This window comes from Anastrepha obliqua, chromosome 1 (assembly GCF_027943255.1).
Source record: "Anastrepha obliqua isolate idAnaObli1 chromosome 1, idAnaObli1_1.0, whole genome shotgun sequence".
Classification (NCBI taxonomy): Eukaryota; Metazoa; Arthropoda; class Insecta; order Diptera; family Tephritidae; genus Anastrepha; species Anastrepha obliqua.
This window is the reverse complement of record NC_072892.1, coordinates 167,659,901-167,684,265: the sequence shown is the minus strand read 5'-3', so window position 1 is coordinate 167,684,265 and position 24,365 is coordinate 167,659,901. Positions and strand designations below refer to the sequence as shown.

Below are 24,365 nucleotides of genomic sequence, written 5' to 3'. Positions count from 1 at the left end.
ACACTTCGGTTATTAAATGTTTGGCTGAGCTTCTATAAATTGTTCTGCACGCTATATTCTCTCTCTAAATTCTAGGAGAAGGTGCATTGGAGTCTCGTGAGATTGGTTGCAGAAACGACAGATGACTTCGCAGTGGCCTGTGAGAATGCCGGTGAGCATTCTCAGTTCATCCTTAGGGAGGGTTATGAGATTTTCAAACCTCGTTGGTGTTACCCTCCCAGTAGGGATTTCGCCTGGCGTAGCCCTATAGTTTGGAACCAGCAAGCCTCTCTTAGCCCTAGCTCTTCACTCCTAAGCTTCTCCTTGTGGGTTTCCATCTGATATTTTTGTCTTAAAAAATGTCTGATAATTTGAAGCGTTTAATAAAAAAAAAATGAAATGTGCCCGAGGAAGGGCGCTTGAGGGAAAACTGTCAAAATGGTCAAACAAAATTTCGTTAGGCGAAAAAAAATCTATCTTAATATTCATTAATCATTTAAACTAAGTTCTAAAGACAACAACCTTCTAAAATGTTTCACTCCTACCAAATTTCGGTTACTTCGAATTTTTGCAAAATTCTACGTCGCCGAGGGTCATTTTCGTCAGTCGGTCGCACAACTTTGAATGGCTTAAGCAATACATTCTCCACAAAGGATTTGTGGAACTTTGTGTGTGATGGCGGAGGCGACAGCTCCAGCTCAATATCACTATCCGAGTCCTCAACATCGGAATGCCCCATTTTATGTTCACCTGCATTATTGTTCAGTATTGAAGGTGAATCGTCGAAATTCTCCAGCGATTTATTGCGCAAATACGAAGAATCAGTGGAAGTGGTGGACAATGAAAACTCATCCACCAAACGTTCAAAGGACTTTGCGATTTTTCGCTGGCCACTGCCCTTGTCGCCACTGTTCGCCAAATTGGTGGCATTCTTCATTTTCATGGCACCTGATGCATGCGGCAACGTATGCGAATTGCTCTGACTGTCGTGCGGTTCAGATCTTTGTTGGCTTTTATTACCCTGTGTGGGCGGCAAGAAAGTGCCCTTTGTCAGCGTTAGCAAACTGTTGTCTTCCGCATAGATTAGAACGTTTTCTTTGTTCATTTCCAACTTCACCTCATCATTGGCAAGGCGATAGCTGTTATTGCGTTTCAGTGGGCGACGTTGTGTTGGCGTGGATGTCAATGGCAGTGGCAGTGCTGACTGCGCATTTTGTCTTGTTGTAGGTGGTGGTGGTGAAGGGAGCGGTGGCGGGGCTGGTGTGGGCGCTACAGCTGCATCAGTCGAAATGGAAAACTGCTGCGTTGCAGCAATTGGGTCAGCAGTTGCAGAAATCGATATTCGTTTACTACAATTCGTAGTAGCAACTTGGCTAACGCCAAAATCAACATCATCGTCTGCCGCACGAGATGTGCCCGGAGAGTCAGTGGGGGACGTTTGCAATGCCGGTGGCAGGGGCGTGTGGGTGACGTGTGCTTGCGACGTAATGGCTGCAGACGTGAATGCATTGCAGCGAGCATCTGCTACACCATTTAGTTTTATGTGCCCTCTTGGCGGCAGCGGTGGAGGCAAGTCCTTAGACTGCTTACGCGTGGGGGCCATTGATTGCTGATTTTCCACCACCGCTTTTGGCACATCATAGTGCGGTGGTTGCGCTAAGGGTGGACTGGGGAGTACACTTTCGAATATTATACATGAAATTTCTGATTCTGACTTCTCATCAGGTAGACTGGAAAGACAAGGTACGGCATTAGCGTTAATTTCAGTTGTGGAAATTTCAAAACTTTCGCCTATTTTCCTACTGGTTTCTACACTGTAAGCGTTCGGTAAGCGTTCGGTGTTATTTACATCACTAGCATTGGCTTGTTGGATAGCATTGTTTGGTGCAAAAGTATAAGTGGTATGGGTTATGGTTTGCTTACAATTCTTATGCGTATTGGGTTTGGTGGCCGTATTGGCTGAAATTTGCTTACCTTCTTCCTTGGCAGAGGATGCACTCGAAGTGCCACTGCTGGTGTTCGTTGATGTGCTCGACGATATGGTGGAGCCCGTGGACGAAGTGGACTTGGTCGATGGAGAGGGCATCATCTTTAGCGCTGATGCCGGTGCTGGGGCGGTAATGATGTTCGATTGGAAGAATGGATTTGTATTGTTGGCCAACAGATTCTTGTTGTCTTGGTAACTGCTGCTGTACGGCAGTGCGGCACGAGGCTCCTCATACAAGCCAGACGACAATGACATATTTGAATGGCTGTTAGCTGTCTGCCCGGTGTAATGTTGCTGCGTAGGCTGCTGTTGCTGTTGTTGTCTGGCTAGAGTTAATGGTGACGTTGCAACAATGGGACGCACATTGGCGATTTTTCTGGTCGCCGCTACACCACCATTTAGCAAAAGTAATTTGGCCGCTGTTGTCTTTGCCGACACGGAAATATTCGCTTTCGCTGCGTTTGCACTTTCACTACCCAACTGAGACTGGGATTGGGATTGGGCTTGCAATTGCGCCTGCTGCGTGCGTTGTGCGTTCACACTTGTGATTTCGGGCAGCGCACTTTCAGTTTCTTTTACATACGGACCAGGTGCGAATGTTGTGTGCGCGCCCTTGCGTCGCTTCAAGCTGTCCGATTCGTAAATAATTTTACCCTGCGAATTTAGACGCACGCGAGCACCCTTGTGTTGCGTTAGTGGAGAGGCTGAAGACTGCTCTCGCACTTCGCTGATTTCGGCATACATGGGCACGGCGGATTGAACAACCGATTTGCTTTGTTGTGCGGATTCTGCGCACTGTGCGGCCGTAGTCGTCGTCTGTTTGTGCATTGCTTCCGTCTCGAACGTGGCTGCACTGCCATCGGTGGCGGTAATTTCATTGTTGGCTGTTGCACTCAATGCTGCACCGCTGCTGTATGTACTGCCACCAGCTTTACGCAAATGTTGTGGCAGCTCATTCAATGAAACATACTCGGTCTCGCGCTTCCTGCCCGCCGCAAGCGTTTTGTTGGGCTCGTGAGCTTTTGTCGCTGCGTCGGCAGCAGCAGAGGCAACGCCAAGTTTGCGTCGAACTATGTCATTGGAATAGTAGATTCCAAGGCAGCTTGCACCTACTGCTTTCGGCGTTGGTAGTTGATTGTGCCGATTGTTGTTGCTAATGTCTGCAATGGTCACATACTCACCGGCTGTGTCGTACAGCTCGTCGTCATCGACCACACTCTCGGGCTGTGAGCTTTTACTGGGCGAACGTTTAATGCTTGGCAAGACGACTTTCAGTTTTTCGAACATGTTTAGGGCATAATTTGAATTTCGCTTCAGCACATTCAAATTGTGGTCTTTGTCACCCTTTGTGGGGGTGAGTGGCGCTTCCACCACTTTTCTCGCCGCATTGTTGCCATCCACAGTGCAATAGCCGGACACTTCGTTTATTTCCACTTTAAGGGTGGTTTCTCCTTTTCTAGCAGCTTTCGCACATGGCGAGCTTTGTGGTGTTAAAGTGCGGTCTGGATCGTAAGCTTCATCGCCATCGCCGCCATCTTTGCTTTGGTTCTCGTCATCGCTAGTGGTTGGCGTTATGATGCACATAGACGGTATGCGCTTTGCGTTAATAGCAGTCTTTTGTTTGATGCGCTCAATACGTTCCACACCCTCCAAATCGGAGCTTTCGGAGCATTCCACCTCGGACAGAACGATTGCGGGCAACGGCTGCGCTGAGCGACGTCGTATACGTTTTTCAAAATCAAATTCGTCTTCTTGTGACTCGGGCGTTTCAAAGTTACCCTTGATGCCGTCAATATCGTTCGCATCACCAGTGGTGTTTAATTTAAGGCCGGCATTCACATTGCGCTTTATGGTGCCAGTGCGTTCTAAAGTGCTACCTATGGTGCTGCTGGAGTAGCTGCGTTCAAGCGTGCTAGTGCTGGCGCTATTACTGTGGTTATTCTTGTTCAACTTACCCAATGAGCTGATGCGTTCGGGCACATCTGGACCCACGCTATTCAGGCTGCTTTGTTCGCCACTCACCAGCAGAGTTGTGCACACAGTGCCCGCCGAGCTGGTCGTGGTGGATGTGGAGCCTTTGCCGAAGAGTTCATATTCGTTTTCGGCCGTTAACACGGTTTGGTTGGACTGGCTGCCAAAGGAATAGTTACTCGTATGCAACATTTGATTGTGTTGCAATGGCGTCATTGGCGGATCTTCTTCTTTCAGCGTGCGCAGACCACTGTCCATGTGAAATGAAGTGTAATAGCCCTCTGTGTCACACGAATAGGCCGAGCTTGTTTCATCATCCAAATGATTGGGATATGAGCCATCGGCTACTTGTAAATCGGGAGTGGCGGTACCCTCGCTAGTTACGCTGCTCGAGGCGGACGTATTCAAGAAGCGACGTCGACTCATCATTGACGATGGCGGACCACTACCTGGATGAAAGCTTGACACATTAAGCGATGTATTTGAAGCACTCGACTTCGGTTGTATAGTAATTTCGCTGCCTATAGAAGCTCGCCCCGATTCAGAGCTAGCACTCCAATTGCCGCTAGACGAATGCGGTTGTTCCTCTTTGCCGCCCAGCGCATCGTTGGCGGTGATACCGAGTCGCCGTTGACGATTCAACGATGAGGTATCACGCAATTTCACGTTACCACAGGTGGCCAGATGCAGTTTACCTTTAAGGTGCCCGCTGCTGCTCACACTCATGCTCTTCTCCGACGACGAATATGACGGTTTTCGTTCATGCGAAAACCGACCTTCGTTCTTTTGGCTCACCAGTTCATGCACAACGCATTCATCATCGATGTCGCCCGTCTCGGTGCGCGTCGATTGGCTTGGCTTCGTTGGTATGATTGTGACGTTATTACCGCTCGTCTCTGCTTTTTCAGGCGTCGGCGGTTGTTGCTGCGAACTATTGCTGCTGCTGCTGCTGCTCGCCGACACATCATGAGCGCCACTATCGCTGGCCGATTGCGCTGTTGTCTCGGCGCGTTGCATAAATTTGAAGCGATTCCGGCCCCATTGTTTAAGCGAATTTAGGCGTGTCAATGTGTTCTTGCCCTTATCGTAGGGCAAGGCAACAGCATCTTTTTTTAAAATATCGCTCGATTTGCTGCGCCCGAACTTTTTCGATTTATCGCTGCGACGCACATCCTCGTCATTACCATCGGCAGCTGCGGCGGCATTGGCTCCTATGGGGACGTTTGAATTGGTTTTGCCGACGGCGCTTTTAATCTCACCGCTTGTTGCTGTCGAGTCACTATATTGGAAAATTTATATTTTTCGATCGACGAACGAAAAACGAACCAAAAATGTGTGGAAAAAGAAAAATAATGTTTGGCTTTTGTTAGTTTTTTTTTGTTTGTAAGAAATGAGCTCAGCGGCATGATGTTGTAAGTTAAATGGCGACGAAAGATTTCAGTATTACAGTAAGTAATTTAGGGGAATAATGAACTAAACTTAAAAATACCCTACACTCAGTATGAACGGCTTTCAGGAATGTACAAATGCTAATGATAGTAGTTCATTGCTTGAAACATTTTCGAAAAAAACGCTGTTTGAGTTTGAAGAAGAGTTTGTAAAATAAAAATAATTAGACGTTATTTCAAAAAATATTGTCTAGGTCAATACAATAGAATAATTTGTATAAGATATTTCTATTCTTAATGGATATAAGATATTTCAATCTGAATGTAAGTTATAATTAAGACTCTAAATACACTGTACAACACAGAAAAAGCATGGTTCCGACAATGGATTCTAGAGAGGGCGATCCGAAAGTTTAGGTCTGAATTTTATTTCGCTTTCACTATTTCACACCTTTTTATGGTTAATCAGCATGGAAAACTAAATATGTGATCCTTACATTTTAGATATTTGTTGTGCTCATCAGTTATATGTAAAAAATAATTCCATAATTTTGTGTTGAGGAAATAATATTTTAGAACTTATAATTTCTTCCGTGTGTGGATTAATTTTCTTCGTGTGTATTGAAAAAAATTGATTTGGTAGAATTTTAATATAAGAAGGTTACCGCATACATTTTCTCTTTGTCAATTTTGAGGCTTTTTGTGTTAAAAAACTTATAGTAGAATTTAAAGTAAATATTTTTGTGGAACATTTTAAATCTCTAACTCCTCAATAAATAGTTATTTTTTGTGTATTGTTGAAAAGGGCAAGAAATGCTCATAACAGACGGATATAATGTGCCTGAAAACTATTTTCTGTAAAATTCTTCTGATTCATAAGTCTTTTAAAACCAAAAGTCTCAAAATTCAACTGAAGTCAAAACGACAAATGTATACGGTAACTTTCACATATTGCAATTCTACCAAATTAAGGCGTTACTGGTAGTCAGAATTTTCAGAAAATTGTATTTTTTTGCATTTTTTTTAAGTCTAGGTTAGGTTAGGTTAGCCTGGTTGGCAATAAGCCACGCATAAACCTTTTGGCCCCTAGCGATACCAGATGGAGACCGACCTCTATGAATACTGAAGTAGCTTTTAACTCTAATTTGAATTACTCTATTTGTATCTTAATTTTTGTTATAATTCTGTTCTGAGGTAGTTGACTATGACTGATCGTTCGATTTGCTATTACTTCATTATAGGTCCCTTTGTCATTAAAATTTATTTTCTACTTTTTAGTTCCATTAGCAATAAAAGCGTGTTTTAAGCTATTTTTTATTTTCTACTTTAGCAAAAAATCGTGTTTTTTATTTTTTTTTTAAACTATTTTTTATTATGAATGAAAATTATTGTTATCATTGCAGTCAGTGAATAAATGTTTCGATATATTCGTGTTATATTTAATTCCTTTCTTATCGACTGTGAGTCTAAAAATTTAAATTTCCTATAAAAGAAAATGATCTGCAACAAAATAAATAAATTTCACACAAATAATTTAAAACCTACCGCCATTATCGCCCCATTTAAAAAAGCCTTTCGTACTGAGTGTAAGGTGCCCATAAATATGTATGTTTGTATTCGTATGCATAAATAAGAAAAAAAAACTTATCGAACTAGTTTTGGCTCTCAAAACAGTTCACCGTAGAAATTATTGTGATCTTAATACATATTTTGGTTTTTTTTTTTTAATTTCTTCCGCTTCGTTTGACTTAGTGGTTGTGTTGTTTGTTTTTTGTTCATGTTGTTTGTTCTGCCATTCAATTTGTTCCTGTTGTTGTTGCTATTGCACTCATCATTTAATCCACTTAAACAACATTCTTATCAAGAAATTTGTCTCTCAGACTAAAGCTGACAAATGCAGCAACGTCTCCAACGTTGAACGGCAATCAAAAGGAAAGGAGTAAAACATAAAAAAAAACTCTATAAATGCACAGACATCATCGCCATCGGCAAAAATAACAATAACAATAACAGCACGAAACAACAATACACGCATTTGTAAAAAAAAAAGTGGAATGCAAGAGAGCTTATGAGCACGAACAGACACCAAACATTAACGTTCGTTTTTTTTTCTCTTAAATTAATTAACAACAAAGTTCACAGATTAATTTCGAGACGTTAAGTACTTCCCATTTCTTCTCATTTCATATCATTTGCTATTAATCGTTGTACGGCAGTGCTGCAATTGCTTTGTTTTTGTTCTATTTGACATTTGTTTTATGCAGCTACTCGTACATATCTACATAGTTTTAAGCAGATTATAACATCGTTGTTCAATAATAAACTATTCCGATAATGTGGAGCCATGACAGGCAGGCGCACGTACATATTGCGTACTCATCGGACGCCCCGTTTCACTTCATTTGTAATGTACTCACACATACACGCATGCGAGTATCAATCGTATGCATTATCATTCATGAGAAGTAACAAACTCATTTGCATTAAGTGAATGTTTTTGATACAATAATTTTGTGAGAGCGGTGGGAACGGGGAAAGTTGGCATTGTTGGTAATGTAGAGTTTAATATTGTTTTTGGTAGGCAAAATAGAGGCATCCATTTAGAAGAATTATATGACGTTTCATTTCAGCACTTAAGTAAATTAAAAAGGGTGTACTGTATGTCGTTAAAAACTTTATTCATTTGTTAAGTATTTAAAAGTTCATAAAGTTGTTTGATTTGGACAAATATTAATATATTGCACAAGGTCAAGGTGCTCGGGGTATTCGATTATTGAAATTGTTACATTGTTGTGGTAAACACAATCTACATAAAAATATGTAAGTCATAAATATCGGTCGGAGAGTTAAACAAGCGATATGAAATGATGTTGATGAAAAGATTGAATAATCAAATATAATTTATGCACCTTTCATACAGTATGAGAACTACTTTTTTTACAGCTACTAAGCTTGACACTCTCTCTCTTGCCAACACGTGCTACTTTGGACTAAGTGGGCAATTGAGTAGTAAAGTTCTCTCTCGACGAACAAAACTAACACTTTATAAGGCTCTCATCATGCTCGTCCTATCGTATGGCGCAGAAGCTTGGACGATGTCAACATTCGATGAGGTGCCGGCTAGCACGAGAATGAAACGACCGGCGCGCTTTGTTAGACTCGACCAAAACCACGTAAGCGGTTATAGCCCCAATCAAAAAAAAGAAGAAACTTGAGACTGCGTAAGATGAGCTGTTATTCGATATTTTTATCGCGAAAATTTGGTATTTTTTAGCCTAAACTTATAAATAGTATTTTTATTTACGAGCTTTTTATTTCTTCTTTTTTCAGTGAGTTGAAAAATTTATCTCGCCTAAAAGCTGAATGTGAATATTTTCGTGCTATGATTTATTACGATTTTCGTGCTATGATTTATTACGATTTTCGATATGGATTATCGAGATAGGAGTGTATTCCGGTACAACGAGTGCCAATGTGCCCGTCGCTCTTTGCCGGATGAATTTCGCGAAGGCCATCCAAAAGAGTTTTTTTTTGTGCCAGAAACAATCGATGCTGTGCGTCAATTGATAACGCAAGATCATCGTGTGACATATCGCGGGATAGATACATTCTTGGGTAAGAGTATTAGTGGACCAGTATACGTGAAATATTTCATGAACATTTGGCCTTCAAGAAGATTTGTTTTCGTTAGGCACAAATAACATAATTTGACAATTGCCCAAAAAAGGTGTTGTGTCGATTGTCGTAAAAAGAAGTTTAAGAAATTCAGCTGCGGTGGCACGTCTAAGACATCATAACAGATGACGAATCTTGGATGTATGCACATAAGCCGGAAACAATACAGCAATCGACAGGATGGGTGTTTCAAGACGAGCTTAATTAAACAAAAATTGTCTGCGGAAGAGGTGCCTCAAATCAAAATTTTCTAGGAAAACCTAGTCGTTTCGCAGCTGTACCAGTAAAGAAACTTAAAACATTCAATTCTGAGTGGTACACAACCATTTTGTTTGCCAGAAGTTTTCGAAAAAAAGAAAACCAACTGCCGTAGACGAATCATCCTTCACCAAATCTATTTGAGTTCTAATGTATCGGCCTACACAAAGAGTTTATGAGCATTCAAAAGATTAAATTCGTGGGTCATCCGCCTCCTAGCTCTTATTTTGCATTCAATGAACGAACATTAACGTTTCCAACGCCTATAGAAGCTGCTGAAGCCCTGCAGCTCGTTTTGGAAGTATCTACTTCTGAGTGGCAAAAGTGCTTTGAAAATTTATTCAATCGATAGCAGAAGTGTATAGACTTCCAAAGCGAATATTTTGAAAAGTAATAAAGTCAATTTCATTATAATTTTACTGTTTTTTTCTTTGTTTTCATTAATGGGCGCAAAATATAAAAGGCAATCCCTGTGTCTGAGTTAAACAACCACCTCATTCGCAGCCAGTCCTTCTCAGCAAAAGAAACAGAGTTGTGCATAAGGTGGCCGATCTTCGAGCTTAAGCTGGTCAAATGCGTAAGTCGGATTTATGAACGGCCAAGGACTGTCACTTCAGTAGCATTCCCATTAATACAAGGGAATGGGCGCTCACAAATACAAAAAAAGGTAGAGAGTAAGCTTTGCTCTTTCGAGAGCCACAAAGATCATAACTGAATAATTAGCCATTTTTTTAACAAATTAAAATGGTTAACTGTATTTTGCTATGAAGTGACGGAATGGCACTTGGCAGCATTGCGTATACCAAGAGAAGTAATAACAAAAACTTGGCATTAAGCGGTAATTGAGTGAATTGGAAAAAAAGAAGAAGACTTCAAAACGATCTGCTACCTGGCAGGTATTGTTTAAAAGCAACAACAAAATTTTTATCATTTGTTCTACTCATACCATAATTGTTAATATCGAAGAGTCAGTATTTTCTGCTAAACGAGTAATAAATTTTGCTAACAATCGACTAAGTTCTTATGCACGAGTAATTTTATTGAAGAACTCCAGGAAGAACATAAAAACACTCAACTCTACTTGTTCGTTCAATTTCGCACCTCCTGCACTTGTATGCCTATTGTTGTCTACACACACATACGCATGTATGCATATAGAAGAGTGCGTATGTGTGTATTTTATCTTGAATTTTATGATTTTTGATATTTGAGCCCAACCTATAAGGCCAGCGATAAAAAAATATGCTGAACTGCAGAGTGTCGTAATGCCAAAAAATATTGCGAGGATAAAGAAAAAACAAAAATCTGTTTTTTTTTTACTAAAAAACAAAGAAGACGTTAACTTTTGCTTTCAACGACCGACCGAAGGTTTCAAATTACAGTACACGGGCAAAAAACTGTGCATTTATGTACTTCACTTTACACCGCTGCCCATTACCAAACTCCAGTTGTTGGGAGAACTTGTGAATAAAATGCAGTGAACGCATAAAAGCAGTGAATTGGAATAACTTCATTGGGCAGATTTGGTTCACTAGTGAGAGCTCCTACATAACTGGTAGGCAGTGATGAACCATATCGACAATAATGGCGGGGAGAAGCAAAAACAAAAAAAAAAAAAACAAGAATGGTGTGGACAGATTTATGGATATTTTGTGAAGCGAGATGCGGTTGCCGCAGTGCGCGCACTATGAAGGAATGTGGAATATGTGAGTTGTGTTTGTGAGTGTGTGCATACAAGTTTTTCGCATATTGTCAGATTGAGTGGACATAAGTATACCCTACAAGGCAGCTGACGATCATATAAGTAAAGTACTCTTATTATTATTATAATCCTTTACTACAAAAGTGCTCACTAAACTACTCATTTTGCTTCTAGCCATAAGAAAAAACTGATAATTTCCCCTTGTCGGTGTGCCGTTTAGAGTACAGTAGATATATATTTCTCACTTATATGAAATTACTATTGGAGAGAGATACTATTAAGAGCGAGATAATATCACACCGACAAGGGGAAAGGAACACCAAATCAAATATTTGATGCCACATTAAAAAATGTTGTATATGTCATTCTGTTAACACGCATGTATTGGAGGCTAATGAAATACTTGTAAATGTGTTGGAATTTTTGCAAAAAGTGCTCAGCATTCATTGTCTTGTAGGGTATGTACACTCGCATGTATGCATATATGTATGAGGCTGTGTCTTATTCTTTTTTTGGGAGTTTGAGTATCACTGTAATACTGAAATCCTTATGTTGATTTATGATTTTGTTATGCAATATTTGCTATTGTTACTTTTTAAGTATTCCTCCGTTTTTTTTTCATTATATTTGATAATAGTTTATGTTGTTTATCTGTGGTGGTTCTTTGTGAGTGTCTATGTAGGTATGTTGATGACATTAATATGAACTTTTTGATGATAAAAATGATGAAATGTATGAAGCTGTTTGCGCTCTGGCTGGCTGGTAGGTTGCAATGATGTTGGCTGTGGGCGCAAAGCCGTTAAAGGATAAGTTTGTAGGTATGTATGTATGAATGTATGTATGCATGTATGCATGCATGTACGTATGTATGCATGTATGTATGTTTGTATGTACGTATGTAGGTACGTATGCATGTATGCATGTTTGTATGTTGAAAATGTCGTCTGCAATGTTTTTTGTATGTATGTATATAGTTGCTTGTAGGTGTTGAGCATCGCTTGATTTTCCAGCTTTACACTAGCATTTTTTATTAGCGCGCAGTTTTTGTTTTTTTTTTAGTTTCAATTAAATTTCGTTAAGCTGTTATTTTTGGTTGCATTGTTGGTTTAGTAACAAATATTCTTTACAGTTATGTGCAATCAATTTTCGTTCATTACAACAATTTACTGTACAGTAGAAATAAAGGAAATTGAGAGGCTCAAGTGTAATGTAGAGTTAGGTTTCATTTAGCAACAAAAAAAAAAAAACAAAAAAAGAAGAGAAAAAAAGAGAGCGCAGCGTAACAACGTAAATATGCACATGTATGTGTGTATGTAGGTATTTTGTATTTACAGCAAGCATGCAGAGAGCTTTTGATAGCCAACTAAGGAACATTTACTTTCGTTTTGCAATCAATATTCAACACAACATCAAACATTAATTTAGAGGCAATCAATTCAAAATATTCACAACTATTTAGTCATTTTATTTTGCAAATATGCATTCAAACTAAACTAAACAAAAAACAAAAACAACAAAAAAATAATCAAAACGAAATCAAACAGCATAACAAAGAATTAAAATCACAATAATTTCAACTAGGCTTGTCCATATGTTTGGCCATATGTAATAATATGCGTGTGTGATATATTCTAAATTAATATAATACATATAACTAAAACAAGTGTGTGCATATATGTATGTATGTATATCTATGTCTAATATGTTATGGTATGCATATATATGCCTAAGTTCGTTTTTTTGAAAATTATTTACATTGAGGAGAAATGCAATCGAGTTTATATGTATGCACGAGTATGTATGTATGTAAATGCATATGATATTTACAAGTAAATAAAAATGCTGTAATTTGGAGCACAAAAACATTGGTTTGTTTTTCTAGTCGTTTTATTATTAAATCTATTCTTAATACACAAGTATTTTTCGCAATAATTTTATTTTACACAAATGTCCATAGATAAATAAATTTTGATTGCAATCGTTCACATTTAAAATTAGGATTATATATGCATTTCTATATAAATAATAAATAAATAAATTACATTAAATCTCTAGTTGTTCTGTTCGTTGGTGGCTATAGTACGATGGCATGAATTAACAGTAAAATGTGTGTAAACATCTACTTCTCATTTTACAGGGATTTTTTTACATTAATTTTTTTTACAGGAATTTTTTCCATAAATTTGATTTAACACGAGTTAAAAAGAAAAATTTGTACGCATTGTTTTGTTTTCACGCGATTTTCAATATTTTATGTATTGTGCTTGCATCTAATAGAGCAAATAGAGTGAGATTTTTCAAAGCATGTAATAGACAAGCGTTGAGTCTCGGTAGATTTTGCTCGGGCCGTTAAATAATTTATTTTTAATAAATTAACATCTGTAACTAAGCACGAAATAAATTCAGAAGTATGCTCTAAAAAGAACTTTTTAATATTGTTTTCAGCTAATTCTCTTTTAGACGATTTATTTTTCACGAATTTTATGGAAAAATAAGAGCAAATTTGCGCCAAATAAAATATTTATTTAGACAGTAGTGAACCCCCCGTTCGAACCAAAACTATTGGATTTCATACATTTTACAAAATTTCTCTTAGTTTCAATAGAGCAGACGCTTGCATCGGATCAGCACTTCAACCTCTTCATCTTTTCTCCTATAAAAAATTGTATTTTTGGAGTACATGAATGTTGCCTCAACAAAGTTTACAATTTACTATATTTTTTGCAATAAGAACTCTGCTTACATGCCTGCACGATATCTTTTTCTTCAACTTTACCACAAAAAAGAAAAATATGTGTGACTTATTTATACTTACAAGCTTACCTAAAAGCGATAAATATTTTGAACTCCATTTTTTACATAGCGAACAACTAATTTTATTTCATTCGGTCTCACTAATTTTTTTTAAATTTAATTTTTTTAAATTTAATTTAATTTTTTAATTACATTTTTTTTAAATTTAATTAAAGTTTTTTTTATTAAATTAAATTTTTTGTATTTAATGAATTTTGTTTTTTAATTTAATTTAATTAATTTTTTATTTAATTTAATTTTTTTTAATTTAATTTAATTTTTTTAATTTAATTTAATTTAATTTTTTTTAATTTAATTTAATTTTTTCAATTTAATTAAATTAAATTTTTTGAATGCAAGTAATTTTTTTAATTTCATTTTTTAATTTAATTTTTTTAGTTTAATTTTTTTAATTTAATAATTTTTTTAAATTTACTTCTTTTATTTAAATTTTTTTTGTTAATTTTATTTCTTTTAATTTAATTTAATTTTTCTATTTAATTTAATTTGGTTGGTTGGTTTAAGGGTGACCCCGCATCGGAGTGCCACATAGACCGCAAGTTGGGTCCGTTGTGTTGCCCTAGAGCTCATTATTTTATATGATTTCCCCACCTAACCGAGATTTTTATTATAGATTTTGGTCCAAAATATTAATTCGCTTCGAGAATTTAATGAGAGATTCGATTTTCAGGTCCGAGAATGCTGAGAGAATGTCCGAGATTGTCAATTGTTGGAGAGCCTAGAAGAGCGAGTCGACTTCTGGCTAGGCCGGGACAACTGCACAGCAAATGTCTGCTCGATACTTCCTCATCTTCGTCTTCGCAGTATCTGCACAGGTCGTTTTGAGGAACCTCGAGCCGACGTGCGTGAGTGCCCAAAAGGCAGTGGCCGGTGATAAGAGATATTATATGCCTTAGTTCGTGTTTCGATAGACTTATAATGGTTTTTGTCTGTTTCAGATTGTAGGATGGCCAGATTTGTCTGGTCGTAACGCAAGTAGTTTCCACTCGCCACCTCCGATCAGCAATGCTGTGAAATTCTCGACCATTTAATTTAATTTTCTTAATTAAATTTTTTTAATTTATATTTTTTAATTGAATTTAAGTTTTTTAATTTAATTTTTAAATTTAATTAATTTTTTTATTCAATTTAATTTTTTTAATTTAATATTTTTTTGTAATTTACTTCTTTTATTTTCACTTTTTTTTAATTTTATTTTATTAATTTAATTTATTTTTTTATTTAATTTAATTTCCCTAATTTAATTTATTTTATTTATTTTTTTTAACTTAATAATTTTTTTAAATTTACTTCTCTTATTTTCACTTATTTTTTTTAAATTTTATTTTTTAAATTTAATTTAATTTAATTTTCTTAATTTTAGTTTTTTTAATTAATATTTTTTAATATATTATAATTTAATTTTCAAATTTTTTTTAATTTAATTAATTTTTTTATTCAATTTAATTTTTTAATTGAATATGTTTTTTTCAATTAACTTCTTTTATTTTCACTTTTTTTAATTTTATTTTAAAAATTAAATTTTTTTATTCATTTTTTTTTTATTTAATTTAATATTCTTAATTTAATTTTTTTAATTTAATAATTTTTTTCTTTTTTTTCACTTATTTTTGTAATTTAATTTTAATTTAATTTCATTTTTTCCTTTTTAATTTTTTTTTATATTTAATACATTTTTGTAATTTAATTATTTTATTTTTACTTTTTTTTATGAAGTTAAAATGTCACTCGATTGGGTTTTTGTTGTTTTTCTGGCTCACGATACCAATTCTGAAGCCTTTCGCTAAACACTGTAAACTTATTGGCTAACATACCAGCCTTAGCATTGCAGAATAGCCACCAACGACGTCGACAAATTTAAAAACAGGAAAACCTAAAGCAGCGAAACCATGATAAGACAACAACATACCCATTTGCCGCATCTTGAATTTCCTTCTGATCGGTGCCGGCGATTGTGTTGCGTCGCTTGCCGCGCACTCGTCGCGAACGTGAACGTCGGCTCACCGTTTGAACGTCATCGTTCAAATTGTTCGTCTCGGCCATGTTGCCGGTGTAGCAACCGGTTGTGGATTTGCGCGCCGCACACATGCGCTGGAAACGTTTGCCCGATGTGTCCACCGAGATCACTTCGGCGGGATACCTGGTAGAAGAAAAAAAAAACAAATTAAAAAAAAAAATAAGAAAATTGTTAGCATAGAGGATCACAAGATGCTCCTGCATTTGCACAAAAGTAAGTGGTGCGCAACTAAGATTGGATAAACAATAAAATTGTATTGTAAATAGTCGATCAAAGGGGCGGTTTAGCAACGGCGGCGGCACAACTGCTATGGCTGGGTCCGCTAACAGCGAATGAATAGAGGCATTTTAATGGCTGGATAACAGTTGCTTTCAGTTCTAGTCGTTCTCATTATGCAGTAACTGCCTTAGTTGCTGCTATTTTTTTCTTCCTTTAATTTTGCTGCTGTTGTTTTCTTAGCCGATCGGAATGAATAATTTAGAGGTTAATTGCATTCACGGTCATTACACGAGATCACGAAGTTATCTATTAATTTTCATTGGGTATGCGGTAATTTTCAACCACATTGTATGTGTATATGTATGTGAGTGTGTACGAAAAGCAGAGTGGGTTGATGGCATATTTTGGACCACCGCTTGCTCGTGTGACTCAGTAAGCGAAACACTAATTACTGGTCGGGGTTAGGAGTTTTATAAGGTCAGTTTTGATGAGAAAAAAAAAATAGCTTGAGGGTAAGATTCGGCATTAATTTACAGCTAAGAAAATATTGCGTATAAGCACTTCATTACATTTGGCGGCATGTAATCGCAACTCTTTAGTTTACGTAATCGAATATGCTTTGATGGTCGAAGAAAACCTGGGACAATAAAATTATATGTAAATATTTATTAATATTTTCTTCTAATAATGCTGGCCCTTTAGTAGTCGTTGATAATCTCATTTCTAAACATTGTTCATTTGAAGACTGTAAAATCCCTCTCTTTTAGACACACAAGTGTGGAGGAGAGGCTCAAGACATTTAACATTAGTTATAAGAAAAATGCCATCTTAGTGGCACAACATGATTGAGCGATTCTCTTAGTCTTGCAGAATAATTGCACAGAGCGCAAATTGCCTGAATTTTATAGTCTTGTACCCCGTGCAAAGGCACAACAACAAAATGTAGGCGAAATTATATATGCAATAGCCGTAAAGTATGCAACAGTGAAGCCGATTTATATATAACCAGGCTGTGAATTGTGACATGGCAAATACGATTCTTTGTCAGTTGTTTGCTGTTATTCTCTTATTATAACTTTACGTCGTGTAATGGGGATTTTTACTGCATAACCTATTAATGGTTCTCTTTTACCCGTCATAGATATTTCAAAAGCTCGTATTAACGGTTCGTTATTCATATCCAGAACACATTTAGAGGGAAGGTTTATGGAATTACATTTTTCAACATATTTTTTAACAGGTTCGGATTCAAGATGAAATTTAATAAAAAAAAATCTTTGTTTCAATATTTTTTTTTTAGTTTATTAATACTCAATTTTATTTAAGTTTTATCGTTTTCTAATTTATTAATATTCAATTTTATTGAATTATATAATAATTATAAGAAACATTAAGAAAATTGCAGTCGTAATTGCCGAGCAAATCACTGGGGAGTATGGGATTTGAATGAGGATGGAATTGCTAATAATCCACTCAAGCTCTTTCAGATTTACCAGGCTTACCTCCGCACTCTTCTAATTCAAAGTAGGTTAGCCCAGAAATTCAAAATAAGAAGTAAGAATAAAGAATAAGCAATAAAGGCTATTTGACATTATTGAATCGCAAATGCTTAAACGCAAATCGAAAATAGAATAAGGTTTGATTACAAGAACTTCTATAATTAGGTCCAATAGGTGTACCACGGATGAAAGATTACTGGGGTTTGTCCATCAGCTATGATGAAAAAAAAAATGTGGGGGCACCTTGGGTTGCCACGACACCGGACAACGGTTTGGTCTTGGCTACACCTTTTGAATTATTTTCACCACGATTCAAGAATGATAGATAACCTGGGTTGGGCAATCAGCTATAGTGAAAAACAAAGAGAGTAACTTCGGCTGCTATATCAACGAGTGCTTGGCAAGAGAATTTGCTTGCTTATTTCACACAAGAATGATGGAAACAAGATTGCGCCCATCAGAGAGTGTGTGACGTCACATTAGCTGAGTTGTGCAGTGTTGCCAACCGTTTGCTCTTCGCAATAAATTGAATGCTTTTTTATTTTTATACCCAAAATGCGAAAATTTTTAAGTTTGGTATTTGTTCCTTTTTTTAATTTGAAGCTACCGAAACTGTAAGTCATAAAAAAACTGTATGCATTAGTAAACGAAAGTATGTTAAAAAAAGTCAATCTGAGAAGATTTTAGTGTTAATACAAATTTATTGGTTCTTATAAATTTTGAAAGTGCAAATTTAATTTTTTGCTCCTTTAAAGGTTATTCAAGAATATTAAATGTCCCTCTCTGAACTCTTCTTAACATTGAAAACCTTTTTACATATTTTGAAAAGCGTTTGAATTTACTAAATGCGATTGAAAACCATAGAGGTGTAATCGTTTCGTGCGGTCCTCAATCCTTAGTGGGACATAGGGCATCAAGAGGAGTATTCATAGTAAAAATAAACAAAACAAAAATACCAGAAAACACTGAAGAAACCACAGCTACATTTTTACAAAAAGAGTACCTACATTACCTCAAATATGGCAAAAAAGACGTTCTCTTCACAAAAAACTCATAGATAAAATTTTACATTACCATAACACATTTACTTTAAAAACGAACATTTTAAAGACAATTTGCCACGCATACAGTGTTCTTTGAGTAATTAAATAAAAATTTGGCATTTCATTTTCTTTGAATGGGCATTTTAGTGCGTTTTTATATCCAAAACTAGGCAACGCTGCAGTATTGACAGAGAGTGACTTGCCAGCTAGAAGAAGAAGAACATCAACAACAACTGTAATCGCGGGCAATGCGGCCAGATGTTAAAAAATGTAAAGCTAAATAAAACTGAGTGAATTATTGAACAAATTAAAAAGAAATTTATATTTTCTTCCAAAATTATAAACATTGCATTTTAATTAGAACAGGCTAGAAAAATGTCATGAAGAAAGAACTAAAACTCCAAGACTAAATAACAAAAAAAATTGTAAATCAAGTTACGAAAATGGTAATCTGCCCATACTAGTCATCAATAGTGCTAATACGACGTCACTCATTATCAAATTCGCTGAGAGCAAAGTAACGGTACCACGATAGGCGCCATCTCATTATTCTTTCCATCATGCCAACGAAGCAAGATGGCGTAATGAAACCACATGCAAAAGCGCCCGACAATTATGGCCGACTCTCAATGCTAAATGCACAGCATCTGATTTCAGTTATAACGAGGGCATTGTCTAATATACAGGCACGTCCAGAGGATAACTTCTGCAGAAGATGCCTAGATGAGGAAGAGAAAGAGACAATCTCGCACCTTCTGTGCGCTTGTTCTGCTCTTTCCAGATGAAGATTTATTATTTTAGGTAGACTATTCTTTAATGAGTTGAATCATCTCAGTACTCGGGAAATCAGGAATCTTTTGCCATTTTTGACAAGTACACACTAGTTTTAGGAGAGATAAGGACAAGTTCCCCACGAAACACAATGGGCTATAAGTCTCAGGCTCACAGTGCCCCACAGTGGACAACCGCTTCAACCTAACCAGAATTGAGTGAGGTCTGTTTTTGATTTTTTCGTATATCACCAGCATAATTTCACTTTTTTCGTAAACAAACCAGTGTCATGACCCTGGTTACGTTAGCCAGTTAGCTGATTCTTCCAAATTCTCGGTGAACCGGTTAACGGTCTGATATTGGCCATACCTTTTGAATTTTGTTCACCATAGGTGTACCACCTGAATTTAATCATTTGCAGTTGCTCATCTATTTTACTTTTTCAATGATAATAAGCCAGGTGCAAGATCAACGCCTGTGAATTACAGTCTGTGTCAGGAAAAAAGGACAGCGACTATTCATGAAGTATAAAAGATATGCATTTAAAATTGTTTGACATGAAAGTACATACAAACTACTCAATAAGCCGTGTAGTCTCCATCGTTGTCGAGTATAGCCTGGCATCTTTTCTGCAAGCTTTGAATCAGCTTTACGGCGTAGCTCCTCGACAAAGAGGACCAAGGACTGGGCTTCCGGCAAGATGAGTTTTCATAATTCCAATGGGGTTGGCGTCTGGAGACTGGGAAGGCCAGTCCATTACTGTGACGCCATTTTCTTGTTTCCACAAAAATACCGCATCGAAATTCTTTGCGTACTTCTCACTCATTTCTGTTTGGTTGCGTTTACGAAAAAGTCGCGAACGACACTAACCTGAATTAGCACTGACGTCGTAGCCTTTGAGGGGGACTATTACGCAGCAAAAAGAAGAATGAAATGTATCTTGAGGTTACAAGAAAAAAACCGGTTCTTAACTTCTGACGCAGACTGTAGATCTGGTAAATCTGTGTTTTTCACACGGTCAGTTCACTTATTTTTACACAAGCAGCAAAAGCCACAGGTAAAGTGCCAGTCTCAGGGCATTAGAGCAAATTACCTTCGTAAAAAAGCCATAAACAAAAATGCAAGCCCAGCCGGGGTTTTGCTGGCTGCTGGTATTAAAGAAATCACATAACGGATTTGATTTTGCTCTAATATTTACGTTTCATACTTTCCTTTCCATTTATGAATCTCGTCTGCAGAAGCCAAATGGGTAAACGGCGCCAAAGGCACTAAAGGCAGTCATAAGTTAAGCAAATAAATGAAATACGCGCCAATTAAGCGAAAGATTTAGGTAAGTACGAGTAGACTTAAGAAAAGAGATGCACATCAACAAGGAAAATTCGCTTATAGAAAAAATTGTTCATACTTAAAAAGAAAAAGAAAAATTGAAATCTCGTTAAAAAGTAAACTTTTGGTAGTAAAAGCAGCCCTTTCCAAGCATTAAGTGCTTAAGTTGAGAAGTTAATTATCGCGGAAAGGCGGAAAGTAATTAATTAGTGATGGTATTTAAGTTTGCAAACTTCAGCTGCAAGAGACGGACGACGCACCTAATTATTTTCCTTACAAATTTCTTAAAATGCCGCCTGGCAAAGTTCGAAGAACTAACCAAACATTTGTGTGGTGGAGTCAGGAATTCGTTTGATGCGCGCGTAAACTCATTATTTTAATGGCCCTTATTTAGGAAATCTAACAGGCAAACACTTCACACTTATTGGATATTTATTTGCCATTGACAAATACCTGTTTACTATATGTAGGTATATGTGTGTGTATATGCGTACAGTGGTCACACAATTTATTCGTACACTCACATTTTATAAGCAGGTACACCTGATACCCAACACAAAATTTATACAAAAGAACAAAATTTGGATATATATTCGTACAAAATAACATATTTATTCAATATTTAATGAATAAAAACTTTGAAATTCACTTCTGGAATTAGCGAACTTAAGGAAATAATGAAATAAGGCACAATTGCATGCAAAAATATTGGGTAGTCGAAAAAGTATTTTCGTATTTTGTCAATAGATGTCGTTGGAGTCATCTATCTCCAGTGCTACCAATCACATTGTGTCGTATCATATAGTGTTAGAAAGGTGACATTTTAGGCTTCAAAAAAAATTAAATTCGGAGAAGTTGAAAAAAAGTTATAGCTGTTCAAAAATGAGTGAAAATAATGAAGAAATTCGCTATATTTTGAAATTTTTGTATAAAAAAGGGAAGAATGCCACGCAAGCCACCAATGGAATTTGTGAAGTTTACGGAGACGATGCTGTATCAGTTCGTGTAGCACAACAATGGTGCGCTCGCTTCCGTTCTGGAAATTTCGATGTGAAAGATGCACCTCGCTCTGGTCGACCTATCGTTGAAAAAGTCGATGCAATTATGAAAAAGATTGACCAGGACCGTCACATAAGCTGCCATGACATCGCCAAGGCACTAAACATTCATCATCAAACAGCATTTAAAAAGGCTGGTTACAAAAAGAAGCTCGATGTTTGAGTACCACATGAATTGTCTGTGAAAAATTTAATGGACCGAATTAACATCTGCGATTCTTTGCTGAAACGAAATGGAATCGAACCATTTCTGAAGCGAATGGTAACAGGAAACGAAAAGTGGATCAAATTCGACAATAATGTGCGAAAAAGATCATGGTGCAAGGGTGGTGAAGCTCAACAAATGGTCGCAAAGCCAGGATTGACGCCTCGAAAGGTTATGCTGTGTGTTTGGTGGGATTGGAAAGGAATCATTCACTATGAGCTGCTCCAGCCTGCTCGAACGATTGATTCTACACTTTACTGTCAACAACTGAGATTGAAGCAAGCAATCGAAAAAACGGCCAGAACTGATCAGCAGAAAGGGCGTCGTCTTCCATCAGGACAACGCTAAGCCACACACATCTTTGATGACTCGGCAAAAACTGGGAGAGCTTGGCTGGGAAGTTTTGATGCATCCACCATATAGCACTGACCTTGCACCAACGGACTACCATTTGTTTCGGTCAATGCAGAACTCCCTTAATGGAGTAAAGTTGGCTTCAAGAGAAGCATGTGAAAATTACTTGTCGCAGTTTTTCGACGAGAAACCTCAAAAGTTTTACACTAATGGATTAATGTCTCTAGAAGAAAAATGGCAAAGGGTGGTTGACAAAAATGGTACATATTTGGTTTAATAAAGTTCATTTTAAATATAAAAAAAATGAGTTGAAGTTTGATTAGAAATACGAAAAGACTTTTTCGACTACCAATATTACTCGTACATAGCCGTATAAAGAATATTTTATTAAAAAATAATAAAAAACGAGTATTCAGGACTTTTTTGGCCCGCCTTCAGCTTTAATAACTGCTTCTAAACGTCGTTGCATACTTTTTACCAATACATTCGTTTCATTAGGTGCATTTTTCCCCACTCAACACTTAAAACTGTTGTTGTTGTTGTTGTAGCAGTAACTTTGCCCTGTCAGTGTAGTGTAATCACCGGTCGGTCGTCTTCGTCTAGCTCATCTAATGGTAGGCCCAGGAAACTAGCTGTTTCGACAGGTTGGGTCCAGAGGGAGAGAGGTATTAGATGAGTGGGTTTGATGGGGCATGTGAAAAGGTGGTTAGTGTCGTGCGGGGTGCCTTCACATGCCGGACATATATGTATTTAGTATGTCGGGGTTGATTCTGGATAAGTAGGAGTTTAACCTGCTACAGTATCCAGAACGTAATTGTGCCAAAATTACGCGGGACTGTCGGGGAAGTTGGAGCTCTTCGTCTGCGATAGGTGGTGGTTGGACTCCGATAACAGCATTCGGGGTTCGGGAGCTTAGGAAGGTGATAATGGGCTCCCGATGAATGTCGTTTATGATCTGTCTGTATACGGTACGATCCAGTAGCTGTCGGTCTGTTTGTCTTGGATCTCGTCCGCGTAATTGAGGAAGTGCCTCCTGACGTGTCTAGGAGATGGCTCAGGCTCAAGCAGATGTCTGCATGGGTGAGGCCTACAGTAGCACCCTAGCAGAAAGTGCCTTCTGAGCAGTTTGTTATGCTCCTTCAAAGGCAGCATATGGGCCTCGTCGTGTAGGTGTTGTATCGGGGACATCATGAGACATCATGTCGCGACCCTTATGGCAGTGTTTTGGCAGGTCTGCAGCTTCGTCTACTGCGAATCACTGATTCCAGGCGACCAAAAAGGCGCAGCATAGTTTAGAACCGGTCGGCCTATTGCCTTGAAAGTTGACAGCAACATTTCCTTGTCTTTGCCCCAAGTGCTGCCGGCAAGCGACTTAAGGACCTTGTTGCGATTCTGTACTTTAGTTGCAATAGCGGTTGTATGCGCTGAGAAGGAGAGCAAAGTGTCAAAGGTAACTCCCAATATATTGGGATTGTTTACCGTCGAAATTGGTGTGTTATCGCGTTTTACCTTAAGGTGCAGCTTGACCTCCTTTGTACAGGTGGTGAAGAGGGTCGCCGTGGATAAAACTGTCTTTAATGACGTCTTTGATGTTATTTTGTGTTTTCTGATTCTCCTTTCTAAGAGTTCCAAGACAGGGTCAATTGGGTTCAGATCCGGTGATTCGGGTGGAGTTTTAAGCTGGTTACAGTGGTGGCTTAACGGCACTAACATGCAAATTATTTTTCAAAATATTTAAATACAGGTGTTTCTTCATTCTATCATCAATGAAAACCATTTTTCCTACTCCAGATGCGACTATGCACCCCCAAACTACTGCATTTCTTCCTCTATGCTTACCGGTAGAAATACGATTTTTTTTTCATTCTGTTCTGTATTTTCTTTTCGCCAAACTTTTCGAGGGCCATCTGATCCCGAAACATTAAATTTCGACTCATCACTGGATATGACGTCTTTCCAAAAATAATCTGGCTGACTTATATAGCGTTTGGCGAACTTCAATCTCTTCTTTCTGCTAATATCTGTAGGACATGCGGCGTGCAAATCTGATAAGATAACCAGCGTTGTGCAGGCAATTCCGAACTGTTTGTGGGCTTACT

At 37.4% G+C, this 24,365-nt stretch overlaps 1 protein-coding gene across 1 annotated transcript in view; it reads right to left on the bottom strand.

Moving 5' to 3' along the window:
* Window positions 1-24,365, bottom strand: part of LOC129238414 (serine-rich adhesin for platelets) — a 93,877-nt gene that overhangs the window by 19,127 nt on the left and 50,385 nt on the right. The window contains exons 4-5 of the mRNA XM_054873441.1: window positions 15,684-15,914; window positions 1,954-5,216 (exon numbers count right to left, since the gene is read on the bottom strand). Coding sequence (XP_054729416.1) covers window positions 1,954-5,216; window positions 15,684-15,914 — 3,494 coding nt within the window. The remainder of the gene's footprint in view (window positions 1-1,953; window positions 5,217-15,683; window positions 15,915-24,365) is intronic.